We start from the raw sequence: 18507 nt of genomic DNA on the forward strand, positions 1-18507 counted from the left end.
TAAGTTTATCTTGGTCTCATCAGACCACAGGACATGCTTCCAGTACTCCATGCCCTTAGTCTGCTTGTCTTCAGCAAACTGTTTGTGGGCTTTCTTGTGCATCATCTTTAGAAGAGGCTTCCTTCTGGGACAACAGCCATGCAGACCAATTGGATGCAGTGTGCGGTGTATGGTCTGAGCACTGACAGGCTGCCCCCCCCCCCCCCCCCACACACACACACACCTTCAACCTCTGCAGCAATGCTGACAGCACTCATACGTCTATTTCCCAAAGACAACCTCTGGACAGGAAGCTGAGCACATGCACTCAACTTCTTTGGTCGACCATGGTGAGGCCTTTTCTGAGTGGAACCCATCCTGTTAAACCGCTGTATGTTCTTGGCCACTGTGCTGCAGCTCAGTTTCAGGGTCTTGGCAAACTTCTTATAGCCTAGGCCATCTTTATGTAGAGCAACAATTCTAGATCATCAGAGAGTTCTTTGCCATGAGGTGCCATGTTTAACTTCCAGTGACCAGTATGAGAGAGTGAGAGTGATAACACCAAATTTAACACACCTGCTCCCCATTCACACCCGAGACCTTGTAACACTAATGAGTCACATGACACCGGGGAGGAAAAATGGCTAACTGGACCCAATTTGGACATTTTTACTTAGGGGTGTACTCACTTTTGTTGCCAGCAGTTTAGACAATGGCTGTGTTGAGTTATTTTGAGTGGACAGCAGTTGTCAAAGATATAATAAAATATTTACAAAAATGTAAGGGGTGTACTCACTTTTGTCACATAACAGTAGCACTAGTATGCAGCACTACTTGGCACTGGTGACGTGTGGACTGTGTCAGTAGTTTATTTTTTACAATTAATTTCAATTATTTTTTACAATTTATATTTTTTTGTTCGTTTTTTTTTTTTTTTTTTTTTTTTACAAAGTTTCTTTTTTTTTGGGGGGGGGGGTCAGTTTTATTTTATTTATTTTCAATTATAAATTTTAAATGTTTATATATTTATTTTAAATCAGCCCTGTTGGGGGGCTTTGGTGAGATATCAGGGGTCTAAACACAGACCCCCGATATCTCCCCTTTGAGACAGGGAAAGGGACTGAGGACACAGATTCCTTTTCTCTGCAGCCTCAGCTGCACTGAAGATGAATGGACAGGGACAGCGGCTCCTCTGCATTTATAAACTGAGACATTGTAAACACAGTTTATTATGTCTCAGTTATGAATGACTAGTCAGTGATCATTGACTCTGCTCATTCTGAAAAGGAAGGAGCTGGTAAATGACATATATACCGGCTCCTTCCTCCGCTCTCCATACTGACAGATCCAGGACAGATGGGGACCGGAGGAGCACGGAGGACACCGGGGACAGTCAGATGTGATCGGTGCGGTGGTGGGGGCAGTTACAAGCGCCGATCTTCCAGCATAGATTTCAATAAAGCAGCTGAAAGCCGCTGGGGAGGGAGAGGAGGAGAAGGGGCTGTCAGCTGCTTTACTGAAATCTATACAGGCAGATCAGTACTTTTACCTGCCCCAACCACCGCACCGATCATCCCTGACTGTCCAGGTATCGGATTAGGCATCGGAGCATTTGCAGGTGTACAAGTACTCCTGCAAATGTTTGGTATCGGTGCAACCCTAATTGGCACAACACTGAAAACTATTTCCAGACGATAATTTTCAGGAGGCTGAAATTTCAGTGCATCACTTGTTTGAGCTGGTGCCATGACGGCTGCCCCAGGTTTTCTCTCTCTCTTGCAGCATCCTATTGAGCCACCCTTGCATGCAGGGACTAGATTTGTGCCTCCCTACACCATGTGCATCAATAGGAACACACAGCCCCATAGCCTAGGATGGCAAGGCATTCCTCTGCTTCGCCTCCAAGCTAACAAAGTGACTGGAGACTGCACTGTCCACACTTTTTTTTTTTGAAGACCAGATATTCAGGGAAGCAGCACAGACAGCAAGAACCAGCAGCATTGAAAGTTGCAGACTGCAAGTGCTGGGGTAGGAATTTGAATAGTTTACTTTTCATGTATATTTAATTGCACTTTAAGCTAAAAACTTCTGATACTTTATTACTACTTTAAAGAAAATATCAGACTCTGCTGCAGTGCTGTCAGTCAAATACTAGAGATAAAAGCACTGACAGTGTGTTTCTGCTCTTTCACTGCCAAACCAGCAAGATGGGGATGGTTTCCTGACCAAACTGTGGTGCCAAACTGCACAGGAAGTCAGATCGCTGCTTATGCAGTGTGGCAGGGGTGGCAAAAATCAAGCACTAAACACATCTATAAATCCTTTGTCAGACGAACCTGCCTATGAATGGCTGAGCAGTGCCCAGCCTGACTGTTTTGTTATGTGAGATAGGAAGTTGTCTCACCACAGGAACACAAGGCTGTATACTGAATGTGGCCGAGTCTATATACAGATTAGAGCTTGGCAATTTTCTCCAAAAATTTTTTTTTAAAAATCTGTGATTAAAAAAAACAAACAAAAAAAACAAAAAAAAAACAACTTGATTCACGATTCAAATTTTTTTTCCTTTTTTTGATGGACACCGCGCCGGTCCTGAGAAGCTGTGGGCAGGAGTTTTTAGGCGAGGCCGCGGCTTCGGCCTAGTCCGCGGCGTCCGGCCTCGTGGACCAGGCCAAAGCTGCGGCCTCACCTAAAAACTGCTGCCCGCAGCTCCTCAGGACCGGCGCAGTGTCAGCGCCGGTCCTGGTGAGAAAAAAAAAAAAAAAATCGATTTGCTGAAAATTTGAATCGATTTGACCACTCAACTCGATTCAAATCAATTTTTTCCCCAGCCCTAATACAGTTTATACAGCATGACCAGTGGGCCCAAATGAACTAGTTAAAGTGACAGTAAACATGGAAATCAGCTTGAAGCGATTGAATCTGCACGACAACCTGAGAACTATCATTTTTTCAGATAGCAACTCTCCTATATTTCTGTCAACAATTTCCTTAAAAAATTTACCTTAACCATGGTGAATAAAAATCAACGATGGGGGGGGAAAAAAAAAAAAAAAAAAAAAAATCAGGATTTTTTTTGATTCATTTACACAATTTAACAGTAACCATGATATAGAACAAAGTTCAGGAATATTCCTTTATCCCATTGTTTTGCAAATCTATGTACTCTACAAACTGTATGATTAAATCAGTTCTGATATGGCTGTTTTACTAACCTGACAGCTTATTCTAAACAGGAAACCTTCATTTGGTTTGTAAATATTAAAGATTATAACTACTAGCAAGAAGTCCTTACATTTAAAGAGCACCTGTCATTTCAGATCCATCAAGGCAGCGCCTGTTAGCAGGCATCCACTCACCGCATTAAAGTGAATGGGACTGTCGATGAGTCAACAGCGGGTCAGAGGAAGAGCTGCTGTGGGACAGAGATGACAGTTGCTCTTGAAAAATTATGATTTAATGCAAGTTGATTTAAATAAAGCCTTTTTTTCTAGCGATTTAAAAATCGGCTTGATTTTAATCAAATCCACCCTGATGTAAACTAAAATGACATATACTTTGCTAACACAGTATTTTTTTTTTTTTTGACAGCCACTTGATGTCTACATGTACCCCAGCGATGGCCCCATCTCAGGGCGACTTTCCTGATGGTGACAGCAGTGGACCATGCATGTGTAATGTATGTTAAACAACCACTGTAGCAGGCTGTGTGACTGGGTAACAGTGTAGGAAGACAAAGGGGATAAAAGCGTTGTCACCCCAGAATAGAGAGTTCCTGAAGAAGGACCTTTATTAGAGATGTACCGAAACATATCAGCCGAAAATGGTGTTATCAGCATTTTGCCCATAGAGAAAAATGGGCCGAAAACAGTACAGAAAACGCACGTGATTTTGCCACGATTTTACTGTGCTTATGGTGTGTTTTTCATAGGTCAAGTGACTCAAAAACCACAATAAAAATGTAACACGGGTGCATTAAATGATGCGTTCCTGCTGCGTTTTCAATGCAATTCAACGGGGAGGTGCGTTTTTGGTGCAGTTTTTTTAATTGACAAAAATGCAGCAAGCAAGATTTTTAACACCAGAACGAACCAGTATGAAGACACACATAGGATTTAAGGGATGCATTTTTCTTGAGCTTTTCTTGCTCCAAATGTGCCAATAATGGCTGACTATATATTAAAATGCATTTCATGATTTAAATTAAAAAATTGAATATAATACAATTATATATAAAAATACACGATATAACCAAAAGTATTGGGATGCCTGCCTTTACACGCACATGCACTTTAATGCCATCCCAGTCTTAGTCCGTATGGTTGAATATTGAGTTGGCCCACCCTTTGCAGCTATAACAGCTTCAACTCTTCTGGGAAGGCTGTCCACAAGGTTTAGGAGTGTCTATGGGAATGTTTGACCATTCTTCCAGAAGCACATTTGTGAGGTCAGGCATTGATGTTGGATGAGAAAGCCTGGCTCGCAGTCTTCCTCTCTAATTCATCACAAAGGTGTTGTATCAGGTTGAGGCCAGGACTCTGTGCAGGCCAGTCAAGTTCTTCCACCTAAACCTTGTGGACAGCCTTCCCAGAAGAGTTGAAGCAGTTATAGCTGCAAAGGGTGGGCCAACTAAGACTGGGATGCCATTAAAGTTAATGTGCTTGGTGTCTCAATAGTTTTGGCAATATAGTGTATATATAATTTTTTAACAACTGTCATTTTCGGTTTTGGCATCAAAATTTCCATTCGGTGCACCTCCAACCTTCATGGCAGTTTTCATCTACTTTAATAAATTCACCGCCATGCAGAAAATGCTGCAGCAAACTGTGCAATCAACATTTGTATGCGACTTCAATGTGGGAAACCAGATATACCACATTCCAGGGCAGGGGTCAGACAGCTTCAAAATAACAATTGAGGCACACAGCAATGCCAGCAAGACATGAATTAATTTGGCATTCAGCATTTGTTCCTTTGCGGGTACATATCAATTATTTCCTTTCAGACTTGTCATACACAGTGTACCAATTTGTTTAAAAATTGACCGAAGTTCTTGTTTATCCAGGTCAGCATGTAACACAGCATATAACACAGCAATAACCTAAAAGAAGTAAACAAATAATCTGGTAGGGTTTTTTTTAACCTTTTCCTACTGAGAAATAAAAAAGGTGCCTTCACTTGTCCTGGAGACACAACCGGAAGTGAAAGCAAATTTTACCAAGCCAGGGGAATTGTCAACATAAAGAGCCGACACGGAACCAGGTATCCCCTTTCTGCTTCTTCTTCAAGTTTTTGTCATTTGTAACCCCATGAAATAGATATCAGTTCACTTCCTGTCTCTGTGACAGAAGAAGCGGTGCAGAAATAAAATTGTGGGTTTAACAAATCATTGTCTGCCTACATATTTTGTGCTAAAATGGGGTCCTTTGTTCACATGCCATAAGGTTTGGAGGTCTGCAAGAAATAAGCAGTTGCCTCAGACACAGCAAGACACAGGTTGTGCTAATAACCTAACAGGTTCTAATCCTTTTACTGAAAATAAGTTTTTGTTGCAATTTGTGTAACTACTGAAGAGGGAGAAATCTACTGGAAGGGGATTGTAAATAAAACCAGACAGAGATTTGAGCCCCTTGATGTCCAACACATGGCCTGTGAACAACATGCTGCCCACCAGCACTCTATGCTGCCTGCCACATCCTGAGCAGGGGTCTGGGGTCTCCCATCTGTTAATATTGTAGTCAATGACACCAATCTTGGGCATACTATTCCAGCCATGGACACCAACGTTAGGGTTTATTATTGCGGCCACTGATAACAATGTTGAGGGTTATTGCGCCCGCTGACACCATGCAGGGTTAGTACTGCGGCTGCTGACACCATGCAGGGTTAGTACTGCGGCTGCTGACACCATGCAGGGTTAGTACTGCGGCTGCTGACACCATGCAGGGTTAGTACTGCGGCTGCTGACACCATGCAGGGTTAGTACTGCGGCTGCTGACACCATGCAGGGTTATTATTGCGGCTGTTGACACCATGCAGGGTTATTATTGCGGCTGCTGACACCATGATGCAGGGTTATTATTGCGGCTGCTGACACAAATACAGGGTTAATTATTGTGGCTGCTGATACCAATGCTGGCAGTTATTGCAGCTGCTGACACCAATGCTGGGGGTTATTATTGCGGCCGCTGACACCAATGCTGGGGGTTATTATTGCGGCCTCTGACACCAATGCTGGGGGTTATTATTGCGGCCGCTGACACCAATGCTGGGGGTTATTATTGCGGCCACTGACACCAATGCTGGGGGTTATTATTGCGGCCGCTGACACCAATGCTGGGGGTTATTATTGCGGCCGCTGACACCAATGCTGGGGGTTATTATTGCGGCCGCTGACACCAATGCTGGGGGTTATTATTGCGGCCGCTGACACCAATGCTGGGGGTTATTATTGCGGCCGCTGACACCAATGCTGGGGGTTATTATTGCAGCCGCTGACACCAATGCTGGGGGTTATTATTGCGGCCGCTGACACCAATGCTGGGGGTTATTATTGCAGCCGCTGACACCAATGCTGGGGGTTATTATTGCAGCCGCTGACACCAATGCTGGGGGTTATTATTGCAGCCGCTGACACCAATGCTGCCGGTTATTTTTGTAGTCACCGACTTCAATGATGGGAGTTATGGGCACCAACAATGGGGCTTATATTTCTCTCGCTTTCTCTTCCGTCTGTGGGTAAAAAAAATACAGCAGGACCTTCAGGTGTTGAGATGCGTTACAGCTCATTCATTTTGAACGCAATGTAATTCAACACACCAAAATAAGCTTCTGCCATGCAGCCCTCTGAAAGCATCAGGGACCACACTTGAGGCCCTCTATTATTTTCAAGTTGACCACAATGTTCTACCCCGTCCTCATTCAGTCCATAACGAAGTAAAAAATTTGTCTGGAGTTAGGCTTTCATTCACTTCACATCATTCGTTGTAAAAGTCACTTTTAAGAGCCCCTGCCACTGAGAAAATAAAAAATGCTCCTGAAAAAGAAGATGCTTCATACTTACCTATCCCCTTGCTTGCTCTTAAACAAGCAGTACACTAGTAGAATTTTGTTCAAAAATAGTAACTTTCAGAACATTCTTTCGGTTTTCTAATGGTTAGTGGGGTCAAACTGACATTTGTTTTCTGAACAATTTCCAACAGTATATGTGGTTTTCATTTGTGAAATGCATAAAAGCAAACAAAAAATTTGAAGTACTTTTAAATGACATTTGGCAAGTCTCTATTGGCATTATCAAATGTATTGACAAGAAGTGTTGTGCAAACTTTTGTCTGAAAACCTACCAGTGTGCCACCAGAGTTAGAATTTTTTTCTCAATTCCTGTGCAAAGCTGCCCTAAGGATCTTCACATTTGACACCTCACCTGCACCTCTCACAGCATTCTGTGACACCTCACTATGGCTCCTATGACCTGTAGCTATGTAGGCCTGGCAGAATACAGTTGTGCTCATAAGGTTACATACTCTGGCAGAATTTATGATTTCTTGGCCATTTTTCAGAGAATATGAAAGAAAACACAAAAACGTTTCTTTCACTCATGGTTAGTGTTTGGCTGAAACCATTTATCAATCAACTGTGTTTAATCTTTTTAAAATCACAACAGAAACTACCCAAATGACCCTGATCAAAAGTTTACATACCCTAATGATTTTGGCCTGATAACATGCACACAAGTTGACACAAAGGGGTTTGAATGGCTATTAAAAAGGTAACCATCCTCACCTGTGATCCGTTTGCTTGTAGTGTGTGTGTGTGTGTGTATAAAAGGTCAATGAGTTTCTGGACTCCTGACAGACCCTTGCATCTTTCATCCAGTGCTGCACTGACGTTTCTGGATTCTGAGTCATGGGGAAAGCAAAAGAACTGTCAAAGGATCTGCAGGAAAAGGTAGTTGAACTGTATAAAACAGGAAAGGGATATAAAAGGATATCCAAGGAAATGAGACTGACAATCAGCAGTGTTCAAACTCTAATCAAGAAGTGGAAAATGAGGGGTTCTGATGATAAGGAGGCACTTGAAGAATGATGGGCTGCATGGTCGAGTCGCCAGAAGAAAGTAATTACTACGCAAATGCCACAAAGTATCCCGCTTACAATATGCCAAACAGCACAGAGACCAACCTCAAACCTTCTGACACAAAGTCATTTGGAGTGATGAGACCAAAATTGAGCTTTTTGGCCACAACTGTAAACGCTACATTTTGAGAGGAGTCAACAAGGCCTACGATGAAAGGTACACCATTCCTACTGTGAAACACGGAGGTGGATCGCTGATGTTTTGGGGATGTGTGAGCTACAAAAAGGCACAGGAAATTTGGTCAAAATTATTGGCAAGATGAATGCAGTATGTTATCCAAAAATACTGGAGGAACATTTGAATTCATCAGCCAGGAAGCTGCGCATGGGACATATCTGGACATTCCAACATGACAAGGATCCAAAACACAAGGTCAAGTCGACCAGTCATTGGCTACAGCAGAATAAAGTGAAGGTTCTCGAGTGGCCATCTCAGTCTCCTGACCTCAATATCATTGAGCCACTCTGGGGAGATCTCAAAACGTGCAGTTCATGCAAGACAGCCCAAGAATTTACAGGAACTGGAGGCTTTTGCCAAGAGGAATGGGCAGCTTTACCATCTGAGAAGATAAAGAGCCTCAACCACAAATATCACAAAAGACTTCAAGCTGTCATTGATCTTAAAGTGGACACAGTATTAAGAATTGGGGTATGTAAACTTTTAATCAGGGTAATTTGAGTCTTTTCTGTTGCCATTATGATTTAAAAAACAGTAAACACAGTTGATTGATAATAAATATCTTCAGCCAAACACTAACCATGAGTGAAAGAAATGTTTTTGTGTTATCATTCATATTCTCTGAAAAATGGCCAAGAAATCATAAATTCTGCCAGAGTATGTAAACTTAAGACCACAACTGAACCTACAGGACGCAGTGGGGGACAGGGGCATTTGAAACACCCGAAGTGTGTTATATGTAAAGATACTGCCTGACTAAGTTTAATCTTTTATGTTCCTCAATTCCACCTGCCAGCCTGTTGTCAACACAGGCAAATTGGGAGGAACCACAGAACACAGCAGAAGACACAAGCATCCAATGCATGGATGTGTCATATGTGACAATCCTTTGGGTGACTTTACACAGAAACCCACAAAAGATTCTACAAATAGATGCTGGAACAGGCAAGTATGAAGTGTAATCTTTTACAGGAGCAGCTTTTTTTTTTGTTCCATTTTTTTTTTCCCATTCTTTTGCAACAGGGTCACTTTAAAAAAAATGCAATGCTTATTAGCTGACATTCAAGGATTAATCTCAGCAAACAGTACAGTTCACTGATAACCAATTCTTTATTACCTTTTGCAGATCTTCCAGTGTGTAATCAACCTTTGGCTGGCTGCTATCCTCTTGCAGCTCAGCTAACACTTCATCCTTAATCTCATGTGTCTGGAGTGCAGTAACCAGGAGATCCGGCTGTTCTGAGTTCACAGGAGTTGCACTTCTTCCACTCTCTTCCATCTCTATATCGTCACTAGAGTGCATAAGTAGTGTTTCATTACCTTCCTCATCGGTTTTGCTTTCTGTGGAGTCAGTAACATCCAAGCTTGGTGTGGAAGAGCTAACTGCCATGGCGACCAGTGTACATCCTCTGCCTGGCAGCTCGTCATCGGAGTTGATTTCGCTTATGCTGCGACTGTCCAGCGATTGCACGCTGAAAGAGTCTATCCTTTCAAAGGCATCGGAGGAAGAGCAACTTTCTGTGAGTTTCTGAAACTCATCCAAACGACCGTATTCCACGGAGGGAGATAAGAGCTGGAAAGAATTCTGCATTAAGTTGAGGTTGCCCTTGGCATCACCGACCTCCTGCCTGGAGCTGACAGAGCTCTCGCTGATCACACTTTCATGGTCTAATACCTCTATATCACTAGTTGTTGAGGTGCCAGAGGAGAAGTTGCTAACGGGAGGAGATGGGGTGTTGCTTTGCCTATCCTCAATTTTTTGGTCTTTTAGATCCAGTGCATTGTCCTTAGTTTCTGGTGGAGCCACTGAACCATTAGGTTCATCTTCTGGTTCAGGGTCCGAATGGCCTTTAAGACTTTCAGAATTCCCATCAGAGTCCTGGTTGGTTTTTGTAGGATCACATTTCTCCTCTAATAAATCCTCCGGCTCCACCAGTATCAAGTCCTCTCCAGACAAGTCAACTTCTGTCAGACTTTGGGCTGGGCTTGTCGGTTGCGATGTCTTTTCATCATCTTCAGCATTTTCCTGTCTGACTTGGAGTACAGGCTTGGGTGATGTCTCTTTTACTTCTTCTTTCGGTCTTTGAGACTTGGTGGGGGGCTTGGATACCACAGAACTAACTGTACCAGGGCTAACCTCTGATGAGGAAAGAAAGGCACCGAAAAAATTCTCAGATTCGTCCACTACAGTTCGTCTGACTGGTTTGGTTATGGCCGTTGGCGTTAAAACTACTTGCGTTTGGGTCTCTTCTAAATTTGCTCCCCAGTTAGAATTCTCCCAGCTCCCCTTAAGCGAACTGGTGCCTGAGAATAAAAAAATAAGTGTTAATACCTCCTAAACAGAGCGTGACTGTTTTGTGTTCTGCTCCTCCATGCTCATTGGAGCGCTGAGCTATAGAGGGGCAGGGAGCGGCCGTCTCAGCGGCTCGCTAAGGCGTTGAGACTGCCATCAGTCAAGGCACCTGGCAGATCCAGACTTCTGAAGTCGGGATGACGCGCTGCCTCGACTGACGGCAGTGACGTCAGCGGAGAGCGGTCTTCAGACCACTCTCCGCTGAAAACGGGTCACAGGAGTACAAAAGGAGTTGTACTCCTGTGACCCAGAAGAGAAGCTAAGTCTAAAAAGCTCAGGCTGGACTTCTTTAAGGCAACCATGCCTCCTAGCTATAGAATGCAAAGCCTCTAAAAAAAATTACAATTGTTTGCATTAACACCTCTTGAATGACAATTGTAGTAAAACAGCTTGTCAGGGAGCCTAATACTCTACAGGATGTTTAAATTAAAATCCTCCATGTCTACAGAGGGGATGCACACCAGGAGTGCTTACTGTGTCTGTGAATGCATTGTGCAGCGCAGATCACAAAAAAAAAAAAAAAAAAAAGGCACAGAGCCTATCAGAGTGACTCTGTTCCTTTTGATAGCTGCAAACCAATCACATGGATCATAAGTGTAAACAATCCAGCCCCCCTGTTCCTCTCACAATGGTAGAGGCAAGGGAAGGGAAAGGCAGCAGCACCCCAGACTTGTATTCATTTAGTTTTTAAAGGGCCAATGACCACCAATGATTGTGAGATCGGCTGTTATTACAAGCAGCGGGAGGGGACATTTCCCCCCACACCCCCAGCCGCTCCCGTCCCACTAGGACGCCCGAGCAACCAGCCAGCACGTACGCCAGCTAGCCGAAGACCAGAACAAAGCCGATGCTTTGTTCAGGTCTCGGATCTAGTAACCCGGAAGCCTCATCACTTCCCAGATTACTGGCATCTTAAAGGCGCCAGTTTTTAAAAATATAAAGTATTCAAAAACGCTGATCTTAAAGTTTTGAATACTTTCAATTGAAGTGGAGAGGTTTGTGGTCACTGCCTATTACTGTCACAAGGGATGTTTACATTCCTTGTGACAGAAATAACAGGGATAAAAAATAAAAAACAAAAAGAAGTGTAAAATTTCTTAAATGTACAGAATATCGGCAGACAATATTGGCTATCGCCCTGACTGGTGGCCACAATATATCAGTATCGTATTGGCACCGAAAATACGATATCGGTCGATCCCTAGTTTAAAGTGCCAATGACAACCAATGATGGGGAGGGGAGGTTTTGCAGAAACACACTACAGTCCATTGAACATGTTTGCTTATGGGTCACGTTCACATCTGTGCATTTTATGGAAAGGGCCAGGGACCAGCAGGTTGTGTTTTTGGATCCATAGACTTCAATGGATCAAAAACGTGTATTGAAAATAGCAAAATGCACCTGGAATATGCACCAACTGCAACCTGCATAGGTGTGAACCAGGCCTAATACAGTGCCATACTAATTTGGGTACACTACTGCATGACTAAGTAATAGTCAGTCAAACTATCACAGCACTGAAAACCAGAACGGTAATGAAGGGGGTGTGCCTGCCAGTGCAGCCTGTGTCCCCAGTGCAGCGAAAGAGAGAGGAGAGCCGCCGCCCGGTTGATCAGAGTACCGGGAAAATAACAGCTTTCATCTCAATAGCCCCTCCCCCTTGTCCAGGGAACTTTGATAGACAGATCACTAGTTCAATCTCTGTCTATCAGAGTGCCCGGAAAAGAGGGGCTGAATTTGACAGTGCGCGGTGGGGAACACACAGCTATTGAAATGAAAGCTGTTGTTATGTTCCCAGCACTCTGACCAATACAGGCGGCAGCTCTCCTCTCTCTTCCCCTAAAATCACTGGGAGAATGGCTCCCATACAGGCCCCCTGCCTGCGGTGCTCGCCCCCCGCTCCCGGGCAGCCATAGCTCGCCAGCCCTTAAAATCCACTCGTAAAAAGGCGAGCAGGCGAGTGGAATTTTTGAGGGCTGAGCTAAAGCATGATAAAACATGATCAATTACTTATTATTCCTGCAGAAAACTATGTTCCTAGTTCCCTCATGATAAAATACAAGGGAGCTAAAAACACATTTTATCAAATACATAATCTAAAAAAAAAAATCCCATAGCATTTGGCCATGTGGTTCCTGTCAAAGGGGAGCCAGTCACCAACTGGCCAGCTGTTTTTGAAAGGCAACTTATATAACGGAAATCAGTGAAGTTCCTGATGAGTACTTTGGTTCCAATTTATTTTTTGCCATTCACGTGCACAAGGCAGTTGAAATTGAGTGTATTTCCCTACAAGATCTCTTTCTTTGTGAAAATGGATCTTGGAGACAGTTGTGCCAGGTCAAACAGTTGACTGGGCAACAACTGTCACACTTTATGTGACATTTGACCATTAAACTGAAGTGCAGGTTCACATAAAATGAAGCTAAATAAAGAAGGCTATTTAAAGAGGAGCTCCAGTCTGTACAAAAAAATATATATATTATAACAAAGCAGCAGCTTCCAATACTGTAGCTGCTGACTTTTAATGTAAGGACACTTACCTGTCCAGGGATCCCGCGATGTCAGCACCCCGAGCCGATTCGTCAATCGGATTCAGGTGCAGGCGCCGGCATTGTAAGGAAAGGAATAGATGATGTCATAGATCGCTGATCTTACCCGGAAGTGGGAGCGGGTACCTGTCAAATCAAGGTACCCGCTCCAGCCTTCCCCACAAAAAGTGCCAAATGTGGCAGCGGGAGGGGGACAAGTAAAAGGTTCCCCCTTTGGGTGGAGCTCCACTTTAAAGCAGGACTAAATCAAACAGTTACATTCAAGTAAGGATGAGCTAAGGTGTGTTCGCAACTCCACGTGCCCGCTCCCGCCAGGAAACCGACACTCCACAGGGCTAATCACAGGCAGTGAGACATTTCCCGATCTGCAGCTACACAGATCAGGAAATGTCTCACTGCCTGTGATTAGCGCTGTGGAGTGTCAGCTTCCTGGTGGGCGCGAGCATGTGGAGTTACGAACACGCCTGAGCTCATCCTTAGCCCTCATGCACACAGGCTGTTAAAAAAATGTTATGAAAACGCCAGTATCTTTGCAGTGATTTTTTAAAACTTTTTTCAGCGTTTTTGCAATAGCGTTTTTTAGCGTTTGAGCGTTTTTGAACGTTTTTTTTTTTTTTTTTCAAATTTTTTTTTTTTTTTTTTTTTTCAATGGATCAAAAACGCTGAAAAACGTTGGTGAATGACGTTTTTGAGCGTTTTTCAGCGTTAGAGCGTTTTTACAGCTGAAAAACGTCTTTCAGAACCCACTGGTCCTGGGTTTTTTTTACAGCTTAAAAACGCCTATGCCACTTGCAGCTCAAAAACGCCTAGGTGGGCATGAAGCCATAGACTAACATAGACAGGCCTTTTTAAGCTGCAAAAAAAGCTCAAAAAAGCAGCTGTAAAAACGTCTGTGTGCATGAGGACTTACATTCAAGGCATGGTTGTGATAATTCTCTGTCATGTGCCAGTGAGCCCATCCCCCTACAGTTAGAACATGCTGAGGGAACACAGTTAACCCCTTGATTGCCCCCTAGTGTTTAACCCCTTCCCTGCCAGTGACATTTACACAGTAAGCATTTTTATAGCACCGATTGATGTATAAATGTCAATGGTCCCAAAATAGTGTCAACAGTGTCCGATCTGTGCGCCGCAATGTCGCAGTCACGATATATAAAAAAAAGAAAGCGCAGATCGCAGCCATTACTAATAAACAAAAAAAATTTAATAATAAAAATGCCATAAATCTATCCCCTATTTGTAGACTTCATAACTTTTGTGCAAACCAATCAATATACGCTAATTGCGATTTTTTTTTTACCAAAAAATATGTAGATCATATTGGCCTAACCTGAGGAAATTCATTTTTTTATATTTTTTTGGGGATAATTATTATAGCAAAAAGTAAAGAATATTGTTTTTTTTCCAAAATTGTCACTCTTTTTTTGTTTATAGCGCAAAAAATGAAAACTGCAGAGGTGATAAAATACCACCAAAAGAAAGCTCTATTTGTGAGGAAAATAGGATGTCAATTTTGAGTACGTCGGACGACCGCGCAATTGTCAGTTAAAGCGACGCAGTGCCATATCGCAAAAAAGGGCATGTTTTCACTGCTTTCTGTGGCCCCGTTAGAGAGATTCACTCTATTTGTCATTTTCAAGAGAAAAGCCCAAATTTTGGGTTGTCACTAGAAGAATAGAGGGGAAAGCTTCCAATGGGGACACTAGTTCTGGCGTCACCACAGGATTTCCTCACTTTGGAGGCATACCCTCTCACTTCCTGCTTTGGCTATGGGAGAGGAAGTGAAGGGAAATCTCCCCAATTGGGGCACATATGGATATAAAAAAAATATATATATATGAAGAAGGTTATTACTCACCCTATCCAAACTTCAGAACAGTTGCTTGAGACTAACAGTGACTAGTTTACTTAAATAACCAGTCTCATGGCGGGACGTGGTTCTGAAATTTTCACAAGGGGTGGACGGGGGTAGGGAACACCAGTCGAACGCCCGACCAATTAACACCTGGAGAATATGATTAAAGCAAGAGTTTTCTGGAAGCGAAGACTTCGGGTCCGGTTAAAGCGGAGATCCACCCAAAAGTGGAACTTCCGCTTTAAGCACTCCTCCCCCCCTTACATGCCACATTTGGAACGTAATTTTTTTATTGGGGGGGGGGGTGGGGGGTGGAGTGGGTGACTACTTTAGACAGCGACTTCCTGTCCCACTTCCTCCTTCCACCTATGCGACTCCTCCTCTCTGCAATCTTCTGGGACACGTGACAGGTCCCAGAAGACTGCCTGTCCACTGGGAGAGCGCACGCGCAGTGCGCGCCCGGCCGTGCACACAGTTCCAATGGATGCGGCGAGGAGCGGAGCTCCGTGCGGCTGCATCGCTGGACTGTGGAACAGGTAAGTGTGTGTTTACTAAAAGTCAGCAGCTAAACTTTTTGTAGCTGCTGACTTTTAATTAAAATAAAAAAAAAAAAAGCCTGGAACTCCGCTATAATGATGGGCTCAGGCGTGTTCGGACTGTGCCTGCCAGGAAGCCGTCATTGCACACCGCCAATCATAAACAGTGAGGTATTTCCCGGCCTGTAGTTGCACATACACACGCTACCTTTGATTGGCAATGTGCAGTGACTGCATCCTAGGCAGGTACAATCCGAACACGCCTGAGCCCGTCATTAGTCCTGGCAGAGCCAGCATGCACCCATGATTTCCTACATAAGCACAAATACAAGCAAGCTTTCAGACTCCCTTTGTTGCAGTCTTTGCACATGCCTGGGAAACCATGCACAGATGTGTTGCAAGACAGAGGTGGGAAGCAATTCTCTCCTACATAAGAATTTTAGCAGGAAGAGGCAGGGAAGTCCAACATTCAGGGTGAAGATCTGCTAAGGAGATTATTATGGAGCCCACATTGGTGGAGAAGTGACAGCTGTGGGTGTCATGGTAACAGTGTGTGAAGTGGGGGATTCCCTTACCGTCCTGGAAGGGGGTGATAATGGAGTCAGCCCAGGCAGTCTCGTCCTCCTTGATGTCCAACACCCGGTCTATGGACTTCTGCGCCTGGGACAACGCCTGCTTGGCGAAGCTGGAGAGCTGAGAGGCGTTGAACCAGCTCATGGTGCCGGTGTGGCCTCCACCGCCCCCTCCTCTCCCCGGGAGCCCAGCCGCCTCCACTTCCCGAACACGTAGCAGTAAACAAATCCCGACCTTGACGTCATCACACGGCGACACTGGCAGCCTTCCCGACGGCGGCTCACGTGATTGCAGGAGGCGGGGACAACATGTGATCTGTCAGTGTCAGGGGCGGGGACAACATGTGACCTGTCAGTGTCAGGGAGGATTCCACGGCCAGCAATAGAATCTTTACCTCCAACCGACACTTGTAGAGCTTTCCATTCAGAGAACATCAGATATATAGTGGAAATTGCCCTCATACCAGTATAACAGAACCAGAACATTACTCTTGTAGATTTGGGATTTTAACAAACAGTTGTTGACTGTGTTACATAATAAACATCCACTCACACCACAGCGAAAAATAGGCATAGTTAAGTGTTACTGAACCCACAACAGTGAAATCAGTCTGTATATGCAGCATAGCATGCTTGTTATACCCACTGTGGAACTTAAGGGGTTAATCTTCTGCATTGTGTAAAAAGGCTGTTTTATCCCATATGCACCGATCCTCCCCCTCCTGCAGGGTCTTTCTGGGGAAGGCTGGTGTTATGTCACATATGGCGACCCATCAGATTTGGCTACCCACTGGACTGCGCAAGCCCGACGCCGCCATATGCGTTCCAACACTGGCGATCTGCGCTTGCGCAGAATTTTGTGGTCACACCCCTCAGTTCAGGTTCAGGCCCCACCATCCAAGTGGACATAGAGTCAGATTACAATTATGCCAAAGGAAGCGAGGCCCTGCCCGAAGCGTGGCGAGCGGCCCTGTGGCAAAGCGGTGTCATACAACAGTGTTGGAACGCATATGGCGGCGGTGCGCATGCGCACTCTAGCGGGTAGCAAAATGTGATGGGTAGCCGAATGTGACGAAACACCGGCTAACATAGGCAGAGTAGCTGACCTGCACATGCTCAGTTGTGTCTTTTATGCTGAAGGGAATAATTACTTGTTCTCAGGCCTAGCCAGGTCACATGATATTGACATCAAACATGGGCGTGTATACAGGCTGAAATGGAAATCTCCTCCTACCTGAATTCTCAGCACTGGAGAAACTGTGCAGTTTATCACTGACCGTGGTATACAGATCATCCAAAAGGTATATGGTGGCAATATTTTAATGTAAAAAGAATCTTTTTACATTACTGGGTTTAGTAACACTTTAAGTTACGCTGAATATTATGCATAGCTTAAAAGGGTGTGGTTAAATAGAGCCTGAGATGACTTACATAGTGGAGAACGTTGTAATAATAGGATTTTTATAATAGCTTACCTGTAAAATCCTTTGCTTTTGAAGTACATCACAGGACACAGAGCCATAGTAATTATTAAGGGGGTTATAGTCCACCTTCAGGTGCTGGACACTGGCACACCCTAAACAGGAAGTTGTCTCCCTATATAACCCCTCCCATACTGGGAGTATCTCAGTTTTGTAGCAAAGCAATACACGTTTATACTAGATAGAGGGGAGGGACCTTTGTGTCCCACATGTGTTGTATTTCAAAAGAAAAGGATTTTACAGGTAAGCTGTTATAAAAATCCTATTTTCTTTCATCGTACATCACAGGACACAGAGCCATAGTAATTACTATGTGGGATGTCCCAGAGCAATGCCAACTGAGGGGCGGGAGACACAACCAAAGTAGGGCACCATGAGAACAGAGGATTTATACTGCTGCCTGCAGTACACTGCGCCCAAAGGCGACATCCTCATGTCTTTTTACATCCACCAGATAGAATCTTTTAAATGTATGGATTGAAGACCAAGTTGCGGCCTTGCAGAATTGAGCCATGAAGGCTTGGTGATGCACTGACCACGAAGCACTAACAGCCCTAGAGGAGTGCGTTTTGATTTGAGAGGGTGGAATAAACCTCTTTAAAACATAAGCTTGGATGGTTGCTTGTCAAATCTATTTAGAATAGTAGATTTCGATGCTGCCTGTCCTCTTTTAGGACCTTCAGGCAACACGAACAAAATATCTGTTTTCCGAATCTGAGAAATCGCTTTTAAGTAGACTTTGACTGCTCTCACTACATCAAGAGAATGTAGTGATTTTTCTTCCAAAGAACTGGGTTCTGGAAAAATTAAGGTAGAACAATATCCTGGTTTAGATAAAAACCTGATGATAAAACCTTTAGTAAAAAGT

The 18507-nt window shown here is 44.0% G+C and overlaps 1 protein-coding gene across 1 annotated transcript in view; it reads right to left on the minus strand.

Annotated features, from left to right (window-relative positions):
- TMF1 (TATA element modulatory factor 1) overlaps positions 1-16432 on the minus strand; it is a 61210-nt gene extending 44778 nt beyond the window's left edge. The window contains exons 1-2 of the mRNA XM_073592209.1: positions 16162-16432; positions 9410-10596 (exon numbers count right to left, since the gene is read on the minus strand). Of these exons, the coding sequence (XP_073448310.1) occupies positions 9410-10596; positions 16162-16303 (1329 nt within the window). The 5' untranslated portion in view covers positions 16304-16432. The remainder of the gene's footprint in view (positions 1-9409; positions 10597-16161) is intronic.
- Between the last annotated feature and the right edge of the window lie 2075 nt (positions 16433-18507).

This window comes from Aquarana catesbeiana, linkage group LG07, assembly GCF_042186555.1.
Source record: "Aquarana catesbeiana isolate 2022-GZ linkage group LG07, ASM4218655v1, whole genome shotgun sequence".
NCBI classification, from domain to species: domain Eukaryota; kingdom Metazoa; phylum Chordata; class Amphibia; order Anura; family Ranidae; genus Aquarana; species Aquarana catesbeiana.